The sequence below is a fragment of the Bubalus kerabau genome, chromosome 1, assembly GCF_029407905.1.
Source record: "Bubalus kerabau isolate K-KA32 ecotype Philippines breed swamp buffalo chromosome 1, PCC_UOA_SB_1v2, whole genome shotgun sequence".
Taxonomy (NCBI): domain Eukaryota; kingdom Metazoa; phylum Chordata; class Mammalia; order Artiodactyla; family Bovidae; genus Bubalus; species Bubalus kerabau.
In genome coordinates, this window is record NC_073624.1 from 5,767,303 (window position 1) to 5,782,278 (window position 14,976).

Here is a 14,976-nt window from a genome sequence, read left to right on the forward strand (position 1 = left end):
CCAAGCAGGACGCGGCTGAGAGCATAGTAGGTCCTTTAACAAGGAACACATGGAAGGGACACGCAGAAATCAGCGATGAGTGCAGATCCCCCAACAGCCCCGCGGGATCCCGACTCCAGGGATAGAGTCAGGGGTGATTTTCTTCATTCCAAGGCCTCAGCCCATTGGCTGGGCTGTTCCCGGAGCTGGACAGGCTGTGTGCAGGGAAGGAAGGGCGGCTGGGGATCCGTGCTCTCGGCCAGGCGTATGGAGCTGATGCGGTGGGAAGGGCTGGGGCCGCGGGGGCAGTCAAGAGTTCCGGGGGGTGGGGAGGTCGATGACTATGGGTGGGTTCACGGGCTGGTAGTTCACGGTGCACACAGAGGCATTCACATAGGTGGTCGTCCCATCCGCCATGACTCCGTACCCTAGAAAGTAAGCACACAGTGGTCAGGGCTGAGAGGCGACACCAGGACCCGGAGCAGTCGAGGGTGGTCTGGCAGGTGTGGTAGTCAGAGGGCACTTAGCCACAGGAGGCTAAAGATGTCTGGGCGAGTGTTAGCAAGAAACTCCTCCCAACCTGCTGTGAGCAGCAAATGACATAATAATCCACGTGTTCAGCCCGGTGCCTGGAAAGTGCATGTCGAGACATCATCACTGACATCATCAACAGCACCACCACCACCACCATCATCATCATCTCCACTTCTGCTATCAACACTACCATCATCACTACCAATACCACAACCACCACCCCCATCATCATCTCCATCACCAACACCACCATCACCATCACTGCCATTATCACAGCCATCATGACCAACACCATCATCATCATCATCTCCACTTCTGCTATCGACACTACCATCATCACTACCAATACCACCACCACCACCCCCATCATCATCTCCATCACCAACACCACCATCACCATCACTGCCATTATCAGAGCCATCATCACCAACACCACTATCAGCATCACCAACACCGCCACCGCCACCACCCCCATCATCATCTCCATCACCACCACCATCATCACCATCACTGCCATTATCAGAGCCATCATCACCAACACCACTATCAGCATCACCAACACCGCCACCGCCACCACCCCCATCATCATCTCCATCACCACCACCATCATCACCATCACTGCCATTATCAGAGCCATCATCACCACCACCACCATCATCATCATCTCCATCACCAACACCACCATCACCATCACTGTCATTATCACAGCCATCATCACCAACACCATTATCAGCATCACCACCACCATCATCATCATCTCCACTTCTATTATCAACACTACCATCATCGCTATCAATACCACAACCACCACCACCATCATCATCTCCATCACCACCACCATCATCACCATCACTGCCATTATCAGAGCCATCCTCACCACCACCACTATCAGCATCACCAACGCTGCCGCCACCACCCCCATCATCATCATCTCCACTTCTGCTATCGACACTACCATCATCACTACCAATACCACAACCACCACCACCATCATTATATCCATCACCACCACCATCACCATCACAGCCATCATCACCAACACCATTATCAGCATCACCACCACTGCCACCACCACCACCCCCATCATCATCTCCATCACCAACACCATCACCATCACTGTCATTATCACAGCCATCATCACCAACACCACTATCAGCATCACCACCACCATCATCATCATCTCCACTTCTATTATCAACACTACCATCATCACTACCAATACTACAACCACCACCCCCATCATCATCTCCATCACCACCATCATCACCATCACTGTCATTATCAGAGCCATCATCACCAACACCATTATCAGCATCACCACCACCACCACCATCATCTCCACTTCTATCATCACTACTCTCGCTGTCACCTCAATACCACAAGCACCACCACCACCACCATCACCACCATCAACATCACCATCCTCACCACTTCCACCCTGGTCACCATCACCGCCATTGTCACGCACTTTCTTCTCCACACCTCTGTCCTCATCATACCCTCTTTCCACCACATCTACTTGTCAGAATCCTCTTCAACCTTCAGCTCAGATCACCTCCACACCAAAAGGGACACTTCCCCTCCTCTGCACAGGCTATGAGTTCTTTGGAGCCTGCATTTCACTTGTACAGTCATGCAGGGCGTGCTCTTAAATGCCCACAGTGGGGCTACAGAAAGCAACAGGCGTTATTGTTATCCTGCAGCACATGCGCCATCCACCTCTCCCATGACCTTTCAGATCCCGCCTTTGATGGCTCATCTGCTGCCCAGAAGTCTGTGAGCTCCTCAGGGTCTCAGAGGTATGATCACTCCCACCCCTGACAGCATGATGCAGAGGGAAGGGTCTGAGCCTTGCTGGTTTCTGAGCTGGAAAGTGATCTGATGTGAACCAGACATGAGGCCCAGGAGCCCCAGCCCAACACAGACAGAGGTTCAAGAGGCCAGGGGACAACGCTGGGGGGAAACACAGTGGTCCCCCTGCACCACGGGGGCCCATGTGCTTCACCGTAGGGTACGGTGGGACCAAGAGGCCTTAGACGGGTGGGATAAAGGTTCAAAAGAGCCAAAGGAGGGAGCCGTCCAACTGGTGCGATTAGGCTCTAGTGAGGAAGGCTGAGGTCGAATGAGGTGAACTCTGGGCAGTGACAGGCCAGGACAGGGACAGGGCGGCTGTCAGGACTGCAGCCCCCAACATCGCCAGTCACCTTCACAGCCACCCTGCCCACTGCCTGAGATGATATGGACACCCCCCAACTCCAGCCATGTGGACACAGCAAGCGGTCCTGCCCCAGGACAGAAGGCAGAACCTCATGTCTGTCTTGGGTGGGGACACTGGGAGGAGAAGTGCCGCCAGAGCCCCTCAGGGAGGCAGGCAGCCCTCCACACTCATTAAGCACCTACTGTATGCCAGGCCATAGGGACGTGAACAGGAAGACAGGCTTCCAGCTCTGTAGACAGCTCACAGTGTACCCCCAAATGCAATCCTTCTCTAGGTCACATCCAAATGTCCCTTCCTCCAGAAAGCCCCCCGCTATCTCTGAAGACTTCTCAGGCTAGAGGCACGGCAGAGTTGCAGGGCTCTAGGAAGTAAAACTTACCCCTGAGTCTTGCCAGACTTTGCCCTCATCTTCCTGTGATGAAACACTTCAGCAATAGGCAACTGACAGCCAGCGTGTAGACAGGCATATGTAGATACAAAGTGTATGTAGGAGTTGGGCTCTTTCCGCTGGCCAGGGAGGAGGTGACTGGGTTCAAGGGAGCCAAGAGGGCCCCCCTGAGAAGCCAGTGAGGTGCACCTCCCCCACCAGCGTGTGATCTAACCAGTCCATCCTAAAGGAAATCAACCCGGACTACTCATTGAAAGGACTGATGCTGAAGGTGAAGCTCCACTACTTTGGGCACCTGATGGGAAGAGCCGATTCACTGGAAAAGACCCTGATGCTGGGAAAGATTGAAGGCGGGAGGAGAAGGTGATGACAGGATGAGATGGCTGGATGGCATCACCAACTTGATGGACATGACTTTGAGCAAACTCCAGGAGCTAAGTGAAGGACAGGGAGGCCTGGCGTGCTGCAGGCCATGGGGTCACAAACAGTCAGACATGACGGAGCGACTGAACAATAACAACAACCACGTGTGCGGCCCCTGCCCTCGCTGACCTTCGTGGATGTGGCCAAAGACGTGCAGCCGCGGCTGGACGCGCCTCTGCACCGTGTTGAGCAGCTCCACGCAGCCCACCCGCTGCATCTTCTTGGGGACCCAGTCCAGGAAGCCTGGTAGGGGAGAGAGAGGGAGGGCGGTGACGGGGCCCAGGCAGGCCCGGCCCTGGCCCTGCAAAGCCCAGGTCGCAGCTCTGCAGTCTCAGGGACGCGGCAGTCCTGGACCCACCCTGCCCTGCCCCAACCTCAAGGAGGGAAGCCTGGCTCCAGTGTGCACCTCCTGGGGCCTGTGGCCTCCCCCACCTCCCTCTTCCCCTGCTCCTCCCTCAGGGCCTCACAGAGAACACACTTATAAGAGCCCAAGTGCGCCAGGCAGCACAGGGTGGAGGTGGGGTAGGGAAGATGGCTCCATAGCTGAGAGCCTCCAGACCATTCGTGCTCAAAGTGGCCTCAAGGCTGGAATCCACCCATTGCAGAGAGAAGCCAACTGAGGCCTGAGAGGGACAGGTGAGGCCCAAGGTGAGCCAGCAGCAGGGAGGAGTCCGGGAGCAGAATTTGCAGGTCGGAAACTTTCTAAACAAACATCACAAAATCAGGAAAACAGCCTCTTTATCCACTGCAGCCTCACGCACATGCCTGCGTCTGCGTCTGCTCGCACGGCCAGCCTCCCGGAGCTGCCCATATGGTGGTGGCTTATTAGCCTCACATGGCTACACAAACGAAGAGTAATTGATTACTCCAAGCGGACAACGAGGGCTCAGCTCAGCCCCTTCTCTGCTTGGGTGGGAGAAACAGGTTTCTAAAACTGCTGGGGAGGGGAAGACGGATCCTGCAAAGAATCACACAGGCTGCAGTGGACCTGACTTAGAGACGAGAGAGAGAGAGAGGAGGAAGAGAAGGGGAGAGGCAGGAAGTGGGAGGAAAGTAGGTTTGGAGCAGACCCTTGGGTTTAAGTCCCAGGCTCTGCTACCTGCTGGCTGTGTGACCTTGGACAAGTCACTTAACCTCTCTGTGCCACATTCAACAATTCGTATAACAACTGGGCTGGGCTGAGCACACAGGCAACCCCCAGAGCAGGGGTTGTGTGTTGTGTGTGAAGCAGACGTGGTGAGGCAGGAACCCAAAAGATGCCGGTGGGGGAATGGATAGGGAGGTGGAAAGAAGGGAAGAAGGAGACAGAGAGAGGAGGGAGAAAGTAAGAAACCTGCTCCAGAGCCCCACTACAAGCCACGTTGCCATGCCTAAACCATGTCAGGGCCCTGGGCCTCCAGGTTCCCTCCATTTGGAAATGGGGAACATTTTGTGAGGGTGGAGGGAGGCACCCAAGGGTGCTGGCTGGTCGTCTGGCACACACAGGTGCTCGGGACAGCTTCTCCCAGAACAGGTATCGGAGCGAGGGACTCTGGGGCTGCGCTGGGCCTCACCTGACAACCCTTCCCATCTGGGATGACAAGCGGTGCCATCAGCTTGGACCGAAGTGGGGGCCGTGGGGGCTGGGAGGAAAGCTGGAGACTGCTGGGGTGGGTGGTCTCCCAGGGTGAGGGGTGCAGAGGATGGGGCCTGGTGGGAGTGACCTTGTGGTATTCAGCCCCCAGGACTCAGGTCTTTGACACCCCTGAGCTCCACGGTGCCCACCTGTGTGAAAGGGGCAGCTGAGTCTGACCTCACCACCTGGCTGTGAGCAGTCCAGGAGTTAACACGTGGAGCCCCCAGCACACAGTAGGTGCTCAGGAAATGAGAGCGACAAGGGGGTGACTGGTGCCCCAGCACCCTTTGGCAGCTCCCTGGACAGGCCCTGCAGCCCCTGGCCCCGGCACCCAGAGCCCTGTGTCCTCCCAGCACGAGCAGGCATCCGGGGCCAAGAGCCCGAGGTGGAGGCAGATGAGTCTTACCCAGCGGCGGTCCGTGGGTTATCAGGACATCCACGCCTTCAGGAATGAGGTTCCATTTCTCGAGCAGCGCTTGGCCGCGTGGGAGGTTAAAACCCCAGCCGTAAAACCAGGGCTGCCTGTAGGAGAAGAGCAGGGGGTTCAGAGCTGGCCACCGAGAGTGGGGGCAATGAGAGTCAGGAAAGGTGGCCATCCAAACCAGTCGGATACCCAGGACCTCACACCCAGGAGGTGTCCACCTGGATGGGGATTCAAGGTACGAATTCATCTAAACTCTTGCCCAGGTAGTGACCAGTCTTGTTTGGCTTTTTTTTTTTTTTTTGGCTTCGTCTCACTTAGGATCTTAGTTCGCAAACTAGGGATCGAACACATGTCCCCTGCAGAGGAAGCTCGGATTCTTAACCACTGAAATACCAGGGAAGGCCCCTGATGCACCTTTTCCTTCTTGCTTCACTACTAAAAAAGCAAAATCATCTTTTTCCTATGATGAAGAATATTATTGGGTTGGCCATAATATGTTATAGAAAAAAACAAACTTTTGGGTCAACCAAATAGTCATGTAATTTTTTTAAGTGAAAGTTAAAAAAAAAAAAAATCTTCTGCCAAAGACCTCTCTTGCTCTAAGCCCTTCTAAGCAAATCCAGAGAAGAATACTCTCACCTGTCCCCACGGTGGGAAAATGCTCATCCATCATCCTTCCCACACTTGGGGCCAGTGGAGCCCCCAGCAAGAGACAGAGGGTCCCAGGTGGGAATGCTCATTCCTGTCTCCACCCCGAAGCTCCCAGCGGGGGCTCCACAGTGCTGAGTCCACCCTCAACATCAAGGTCAGGGCCAGGTGGACAGAGACCAATGAACAGAATTCCAACCTGTTGCCCATCCCAGCCCTAGACAGATCAATGCAAGTCATTCCCCATCCCACAGGGTGAGCATGTGACCCTGACCCTTCCAGTTGGAGGCAACTCCAGATGTTTCCTTCAGTGATGAGAGAAAGGAACGCTGTCACACCTGCATATCAACCAGTGAGCTTCTTACCCTGGGAGTTGTCAGCACCTATTAAACTGTCCTAAAGGGAGATGGCTGGAACACATGCTCCAGGGCAGCAGCTGGATCAAACTGCACCTGACACCCACCCCACCTCTGCACTTCCCAGTTACATGGGCCAATAGAAGGCCATCTGAACTGGGTTTTCATTGACAACAAAAGTATCCCAACTAAGAGTCAGCTCTTAGGCCTAAGTCATTATGAGATCCCCAAATTAACACAGCCCTTTAGCATCTACAAAGTCACCATCATCGCCGTCACCGTCACCACCACACCACCACCAACACCTTCACCCCATCATCATCATCACCCCACCACCACCACCACCACCATCATCATCATTACTATCATCACCATTGGGTGTCCAATTGTGTCTCCCCCAAAATATTAATATATGTGGAAGCATGAACCCAATACCTGTGAATGTGACCTTATTTAGAAGTAGGGTCTTCACAGGCATAATCAAGTGAGGTCATACCTGATTAGAGCGGTCCTAATCCAGTGACTGGTGTCCTCAGAAAACACAGACACTCAGCGGTAAGGGCCACGTGACAGTGTGGCTGCACAGACCAGAGTGACTGTCTACCAGCCAAGGAAGCCAGGCTTCCAGCAACCACCAGAAGCTGGGAGAGTCACAGGGAACAGATCTTCCCTCAGTGCCCTCTGTAAGAACTAACCTCAGCGACACCTGGATTTCAGACCACCAGTCTCCAGAGCTGGGCAGAACCGACGCCTGTTGTTTAAAGCTCCGTGGTTTGTGATGGTTAGTTCTGCAGTCCTAGGAAACTAATATAACCACCATCACCGCATCACCTCCTCATCGGCCACCCTAGGGACCTTCACACCTGCAGCAAGGTGGGCAGACAGGTCTCTTTCTTCCTGTTTTATGGATGAGGAGACTGAGGGCCACAGAGTAGAAAGCAAAAATTGTCACCAGCATTCCCTGCACACCTACTTTTTGCCAGGTGCCAGTTATTCCTAAAGGAAATCAACCTTGAATATTCATTGGAAGGACTGATGCTGAAGCTGAAGCTCCAATACTTTGGCCACCTGATGCAAACAGCTAACTCATTGGAAAAGACCCTGATGCTGAGAAAGATTGAGGGCAGGAGGAGAATGGGGTGACAAAGGATGAGATGGTTGGATGGCACCAACGACTCAATGACCATGAATTTGAGCAGACTCCAGGAGATAGTGAAGGACAGGGAAGCCTGGCATGCTGCAGGTCATGGGGTTACAAAGAGTCAGAAATGACTCAGTGACTGAACAACAACAATCTGATTACATCACAGGAAAGGGCTCACCTAACTCTTACAAGAACCCAGTGAATTAAGGGCTAGGATTATTCCCATTTTTCAGATGAGGAACCAGAGGCTCAGAGAAGTGAGCTGGCTCAGGGATCTGGGCCCAGGTGCAAAGACTTCCAGGCTGGGCACCTCCCCACCATTGGCCGACATACTCTGCACAAGTTGGTCATGGGGCTGGGCTTTTACATTCAAAGCCTCTCGTGTGCCCAGAGCTGCCACTAAAATCCCCCTCATGGCCCGTGAGCACCCGGGGGAGGCTGACATCCCTGGCTATTGGCCCACGGCCTCTGCCTCGTTGGCAGCCGCCCAGTGCACCTCTATGGAGCCCTGGGGGTTCCAGGGAACAGCATTTGAGAACTGATTTAGTCCCACTGTGGTAGGTTCTGGACAAGACTGAAGTTCAGCGAGAGAGGAAGGGAGGTCTCCAGGGTCACACCATGGTCAGTGTAGGAATTATTCTGGAACCCAGATCTGACTCCCTCTCCCCACAGCCTTTGAGCCTGCAGTGTCAAATCCTGGAATGTAGGTTTGTGAAGGAGGAAGATGAGTGGCCACACTGGCCTTTTGGGGACAAGGGTCCTTTCCCATTTCAGACACTTGTGGGGTTCCCTTCTGCTGCCAGCCTTTGCTCACCTGTGACCCCTGCCTGGGACACTGGGTCCCGCCCCTCCTCTTGCCTGCCCCCTCCTACAGCACGTTTCTCCTTCAAACCTGTCTCCTCCATCTTCCCTCTCGCCCCAAATGCCCAGCACCTGCCCGGGGGAGGGGCAGATGTTTGTTCAACGACCAGTGTTGAGAGAGACAGCCTGGATGAATGAGTGAGCTTGTGAACAGGATGTCAAACAGAACTCTTTCTGTTGTCTTGGGATTGCAGCCAAAACCTCAAGGCTGGATATGATCCTCCATTTGGAATGAAAGCCCCCAGGTACTACCCAGACAAACTTACTACTAAAAGCAAGCAGCACACGCCAGGCTACCATCTCCCCAAGCCGCCACCAGGCTAAGTGTTGATCTTGAGGGTGACCTGTGGCTCCTGCCTTGTTCTTGGGGCAGAGGGATGGGGTTCCTGGACACCCAGCCATGAGTGGGTACCAGAGGAACCACCCGTATAGGTAGGGACCTGGGGACCTGCCCACGGGGCCCCTGAGAGAGAAATAGACAGTAAGGGCGGGCACAGAGAGCTGTCTGCACCCCCAGGTCTGGGCTGTCCCAAGGGATCCCCAACCTCAGGACGCGCCCTCCATGTGATGTGACCAGCTGCCTGGGGCTGGGGAAGGCAGTGAGGTGGGCAGCACTGGGGACAGTCCCCTCGGAAGGTGCCTCCTCCCTGAGGCACACCTGATCCAGGCCTGCCTTAGCATGTCTGCAGAAAGCTGAGGGTTCTCTCTGCAGAAAAACACGCCCTCCCGACACATACGTGATTTGACACCCAACTTGGAGGGAATCAGAAAAAAATCAGAGTTTCAGAAAAACATCTATTTCTGCTTTATTGACTATGCCAAAGCCTTTGACTGTGTAGATCACAATACACTGTGGAAAATTCTGAAGGAGATGGGAATACCAGACCACCTGACCTGCCTCTTGAGAAACCTGTATGCAGGTCAGGAAGCAACAGTTAGAACTGGACATGGAACAACAGACTGGTTCCAAAGAGGAAAAGGAGTACGTCAAGGCTGCATATTGTCACCCTACTTATTTAACTTCCATGCAGAGCACATCATGAGAAATGCTGGGCTGGAGGAAGCACAAGCTGGAATCAAGATTGCCGGGAGAAATATTAATAACCTCAGACATGCAGATGACACCTCCCTTATGGCAGAAAGTGAAGAAGAACTAAAGAGCCTCTTGATGAAAGTGAAAGAGGAGAGTGAAAAAGTTGGCTTAAAGCTCAACATTCAGAAAACTAAGATCATGGCATCTGGTCCCATCACTTCATGACAAATAGATGGGGAAACAGTGGAAACAGTGGCTGACTTTATTTTTGGAGCTCCAAAATCACTGCAGATGGTGATTAAATCCATGAAATTAAAAGACGCTTACTCCTTGGAAGGAAAGTTATGATCAACCTAGATAGCATATTAAAAAGCAGAGACATTACTTTGTCAACAAAGGTCCACTAGTCAAGGCTATGGTTTTTCCAGTAGTCACGTATGGATGTGAGAGTTGGATAAAGAAAGCTGAGCACCGAAGAATTGATGCTTTTGAACTGTGGTGTTGGAGAAGACTCTTGAGAGTCCCTTGGACTGCAAGGAGATCCAACCAGCCCATCCTAAAGGAGATCAGTCCTGGATGTTCATTGGAAGGACTGATGTTGAAGCTGAAACTTCAATGCTTTGGCCACCTGATGCGAAGAGTTGATTCATTTGAAAAGACCCTGATGCTGGGAAAGATTGAAGGCAGGAGGAGAAGGGGACCATAGAGGATGAGACGGCTGGATGGCGTCACCGACTCGATGGACGTGGGTTTGGGTGGACTCGGGCCGTTGTTGATGGATAGTTAGGACTTCCCTGGTGGCTCAGATGGTAAAGCGTCTGCCTACAATGCTGGAGACCTGGGTTCAATCCCTGGGTTGGGAAGATCTCTGGAGAAGGAAATGGCAACCCACTCCAGTATTCTTGCCTGGAAAATCCCATGGATGGAGGAGCCTGTTAGGCTACAGTCCATGGGGTCGCAAAGAATCGGACATGATTGAGTGACTTCACTTTCACTTTCAGGGAGGTCTGGCGTGCTGCAGTTCACGGGATCACAAAGAGTCAGACACAACTGAGCAACTGAACTGAACTGGAGGGAATCTTGGGATCATACAGACCTGGGTTAGAATGGGTCCACCTCTAATTACCTATGTGACCTTGGGCAAGTGGCTGAATGTCTCTACGCGTCAATTATCCCCCCTGTAAAATGGGCATAATAACACCATTTGCCTCAATACGGCTTTGAAAACAATTAATCCAGGTAAAGTGCTTACAACAGGGCCTGGTCCAAGGCTTTTCAACTGCCATCCTCTCCGTCACCACCACCATCACCACCACCGTCATCACCATCATCGGCATCACCACCATCATCGCCACCACCATCACCAACATCGGCATCACCACCACCATCACCACCACCATCACCACCACCACCGGCATCACCACCATTATCACCACCACCATCACCACCATCATCACCACCATCATCACCACCACCATCACCACCATCACCACCACCATCATCACCACCACCATCACCACCATCACCACCATCATCGGCATCACCACCATCACCACCATCACCACCATCATCGGCATCACCACCACCACCATCACCACCATCACCGGCATCACCACCATCACCACCATCATCGGCATCACCACCATCACCACCATCATCACCACCATCACCACCATCACCACCATCATCGGCATCACCACCACCACCATCACCACCATCACCGGCATCACCACCATCACCACCATCATCGGCATCACCACCATCACCACCATCATCACCACCATCACCACCATCATCGGCATCACCACCATCACCACCATCATCACCACCATCACCACCATCATCGGCATCACCACCATCACCACCATCATCACCACCATCATCACCATCATCGGCATCACCACCATCACCACCATCACCGGCATCACCACGTCAAGAGCACAACCACCAGCACTACCGCCACCGTCAGCAGCACCAACAACCACTCTCATGACCACCATCACCAGCACCATCACAATCTCTATCATGAAAAACCCTTTCTGAAAGCCACTCATAGAACCTGGATGAAAAACCTTTAGCCTAGGGCAGGGCTTTTCAAACTGCATTTTGAAGGGTCAAACCACATTTAAAAAAAGAAAGAAAGAAAGAAAGAAAAAGAAAAGGAAAAAAAGAATAGAAAACATCAGAGTACAGCATCGCAGGGAAGGGACACTCAGTTAAATATATTTGTATTTAAATAGACACCCACATAAGGGTGTACTGAGTCACAAAGTAAAAAAGACAAATGCTTTTCCTACCACAGTTCCTGGTCAAAAACGGTTGACAGCCCTAACATAGAGCTCACAGCTCTGCCATTCTGAAGTCCGCAGACTCTGGGCACCCTCAAAGCCCCGCTTTGGCTGTCCCTGTAGGGGAGGCTGCAGCAGCCTGGAAACTGCTGCTAAAGCCAAGCCCGGTGGTCCCCTGGAAGCCCACAGCCCATCAGCTTACAGGAAAAGGAGCAACGCCCTTCTGGTGCTGCCTTGCAAACACAGCATCCATTTTTCAAAAACCCTAATCAAATATTTACAAGAGGGGAACGAGACCTCATCAGTATGGAGAGAAGACGTCTGCTCGTTCCCATGAGTCGCGGCAGGAGCAGCTTGTTGGAAAAGACACTCAGCAACATATCAGAGGCCCCACAGGCCTCCCGGGAGCCCACCCACACAAGCCCCTGCCTACTCCACCTTCCCTTCCAGCACCCAAGAGCCTGTGTCTGAGGGTGGCATTTCCCCAGAGATGGTTCTTGGAAACACGTGCCCTCATAATCCCGGGAAGCTGGAATCTACCGCACCCCCAGGGATGCCCAAGACATTTGCCCAAGGGCACCCAAGTTGGCATCAGACACCCCGCCTCTGCCCCGGGGCGGGATGCTCCTAGACTCTGTATGTGTGTAAACTGGGATAAGGACGCCTGTGCCCCAGATCTTACCCATTAGAGGGGCTCCTTCCTGCTTGATGCTGTGCCCCACTGGCTGACACAGAGGGCAAGGAGACAGGGTGGGCGGGAGGATGTTTAAGAGAACGAAAGTACCACCACCATGAAAACAAACCTCCAGATATCCAGGGGCCCTGTCACTGGGAAATGGGCAAGTTCTGGCCTTGACTGAAATCTGAGGGCAGCAGAGAGTCAAGTCATGCAAAGGACCATCCAGAGGGGATGTTCCTCAGGGGGTCTGCAGGCTGTTAGCGGGCCTTTCCCAAGGGAGGCCAGAAGTGGGGGCCAGAGCAGCAGGAGAGAACGACTCTTCAGGGTGACCACACTCCCCAGGGTCTAGAAAAGCCACGCATACATGACATCCATCCAGGTTTGTGCCATGGGAAGAGAAGCCAAAGGGCGGGGGGTGGCCCTTGCCCTTCCTGACACTGAAATTGGCCCAGATTCCCCCAGCATCCTTGTCTGGTCATTTGACCCCCTCTCCTGGTCCAGCGGGGCCTTTTGCGGTCAGAGGTGAAGTTCAAGGCTGCCCGGGGTTCCAGACAGAGGACAAGGCAGGCAGGGGCTCTCGGGGACTGTCATCCAAGCAGCCAAGCTCCAGAATCACCCACCCACCCTGGGGGCAGCCGTGGTCTGAGACCCACAAGTGTTCCTGAGACCCTGGTGCTGCCAGGGCCATGGTTTCTGGCCCCAACACAGCTGGCGTCTTGCCTGGACACACAGCCTGACTGCCCCCAGGGCCAGGAACCCCAATGTCCACCCACCGTCCAAGACACATCACAGACCCCAAGGAGCTCGGGCGGATCAGAATTCCAACTGAGCAATGGCAGGCGGCTTTATGTCCTGAATTTCTGTCTTTCTGTTCTAAAGTAACCATTGGAATAATTTTCTTACAGAATGATAGTTGCCATGACAACCAGAGCAAATTTTCCTTTTCTGAAACAGATGTCTCATTTAGTTGAAAATTAGAATGTGAACAAACCCATGGGAAAAATTAATTCAAACTTTAACAGAGCACTGAATACAATGTAATCTCTCAGAGGTTAACCCCTTAACAGCTTTTTTGTGCGCTTATGGTAACCTTCGAATCCCATCTAATTAGGCCCGCTTAGCCAATATAAATGACCTCCTCGTGGCCAATCATTAAACGGTTTCCCCCTGAAGTGTGAATTCTGGGTTCCCTAACAGCAGGCGGGAGGGAGGCAATACTTGTCTGTAGAAAACACAGCCTTCCCTGCTCTGATTTTTCCATCTCCCCAGGTAAGGCGCACGCCCCTGGGAAGGGGATGTACCGGGGGCCATTTAATCAGCCACCCCATCTCCCGGGGATGCTGGGGTGTGGGGCGGAGGAGGTCCAGCGTGCCCCAAGTACAGCTGGGCCCGGCGGTACACCCAGACCAGGGCACAATGCCTGAGAGCAGAGGGCAGGGGAGGGGCCCCCTTACTGGAAGATGCCAAGAGGTCACTGAAGGACACCCGCACAGGCCGAGCTCCAAAGACTGTCCACGAGCCCCCAGTCCTCACACCCATCCTGGGACACAACCACCATCACGACCTCACTACAGATGCAAAATCTGAGGTTCAGAGAGGTTCTGAGATTTGCGCAAAGTTACCTGGGAACCAAGTGGCACGGCTAGGACTCCAATCCAGACTGCGGACTCCAGAGCTGGGCACTCCGCCTCCATCCCAGAGCAACGCCCGCAGCACCAGGAGTCCTGCCGTCTGGGACCCCACTTTCCCAGCCACGCTCACACCTTAGCTCAGTCAGTCCCCAGGACCGAGCTCTCGGGAGTACCCCACTTGAGAGGTGGGGAGACAATGCCACAGAGAGGCCAAGCGGTGTGTCTGAGCACACACAGGAGGCCAGAGGGCCTGGACCAGGGCTGCTGGCTCCTGCATCCGGTGCCCAGTGGGCCACTGACCCAGACAGGATCCCCCTGGGCGCCTTCTTGCATGACGACTGTCTGCCTGTCCCTCTGAACAACTCTTGAGTGTCCCCTGTCTGCTCCCCTTCTCTGAGCCTGGCTGCAGAGAGAAGACACGCCTCTCATACACCCTGTGACTTCTACTCCTGAACCTTTCATGGCTCCCCATCACCTCCAGGGCAAGCCTGGACTGAGTGGCCTGGCACACAGGGCCCCTGGGCTCTGCCCCAGCCTACCTTCTGGACCGTCTGGCTCAGACTCCTCAGTGAGCTCACCACCCACCAGCCACAAAGATCCTCTGCTTCCTGAACCCAGCCCAGCCTCTCCCCACCTCTGGGTTTTGGCTCGTACTGGTCCAGCCATCTGAAACGCCCTTCCCAGCCTCTCCTTGGAACCCATGACCCGTGATTTATTAAGACCTGAGTCAAAGGCCACCTCCTCCAGGAAGCTTC

The 14,976-nt window shown here is 53.7% G+C and overlaps 1 protein-coding gene across 1 annotated transcript in view; it reads right to left on the minus strand.

Annotated features, from left to right (window-relative positions):
* Positions 1-288: 288 nt before the first annotated feature.
* The window catches only part of MPPED1 (metallophosphoesterase domain containing 1), a 67,413-nt gene continuing 52,725 nt past the window's right edge, over positions 289-14,976 (minus strand). The window contains exons 4-6 of the mRNA XM_055566014.1: positions 5,564-5,679; positions 3,672-3,785; positions 289-407 (exon numbers count right to left, since the gene is read on the minus strand). Coding sequence (XP_055421989.1) covers positions 289-407; positions 3,672-3,785; positions 5,564-5,679 — 349 coding nt within the window. The remainder of the gene's footprint in view (positions 408-3,671; positions 3,786-5,563; positions 5,680-14,976) is intronic.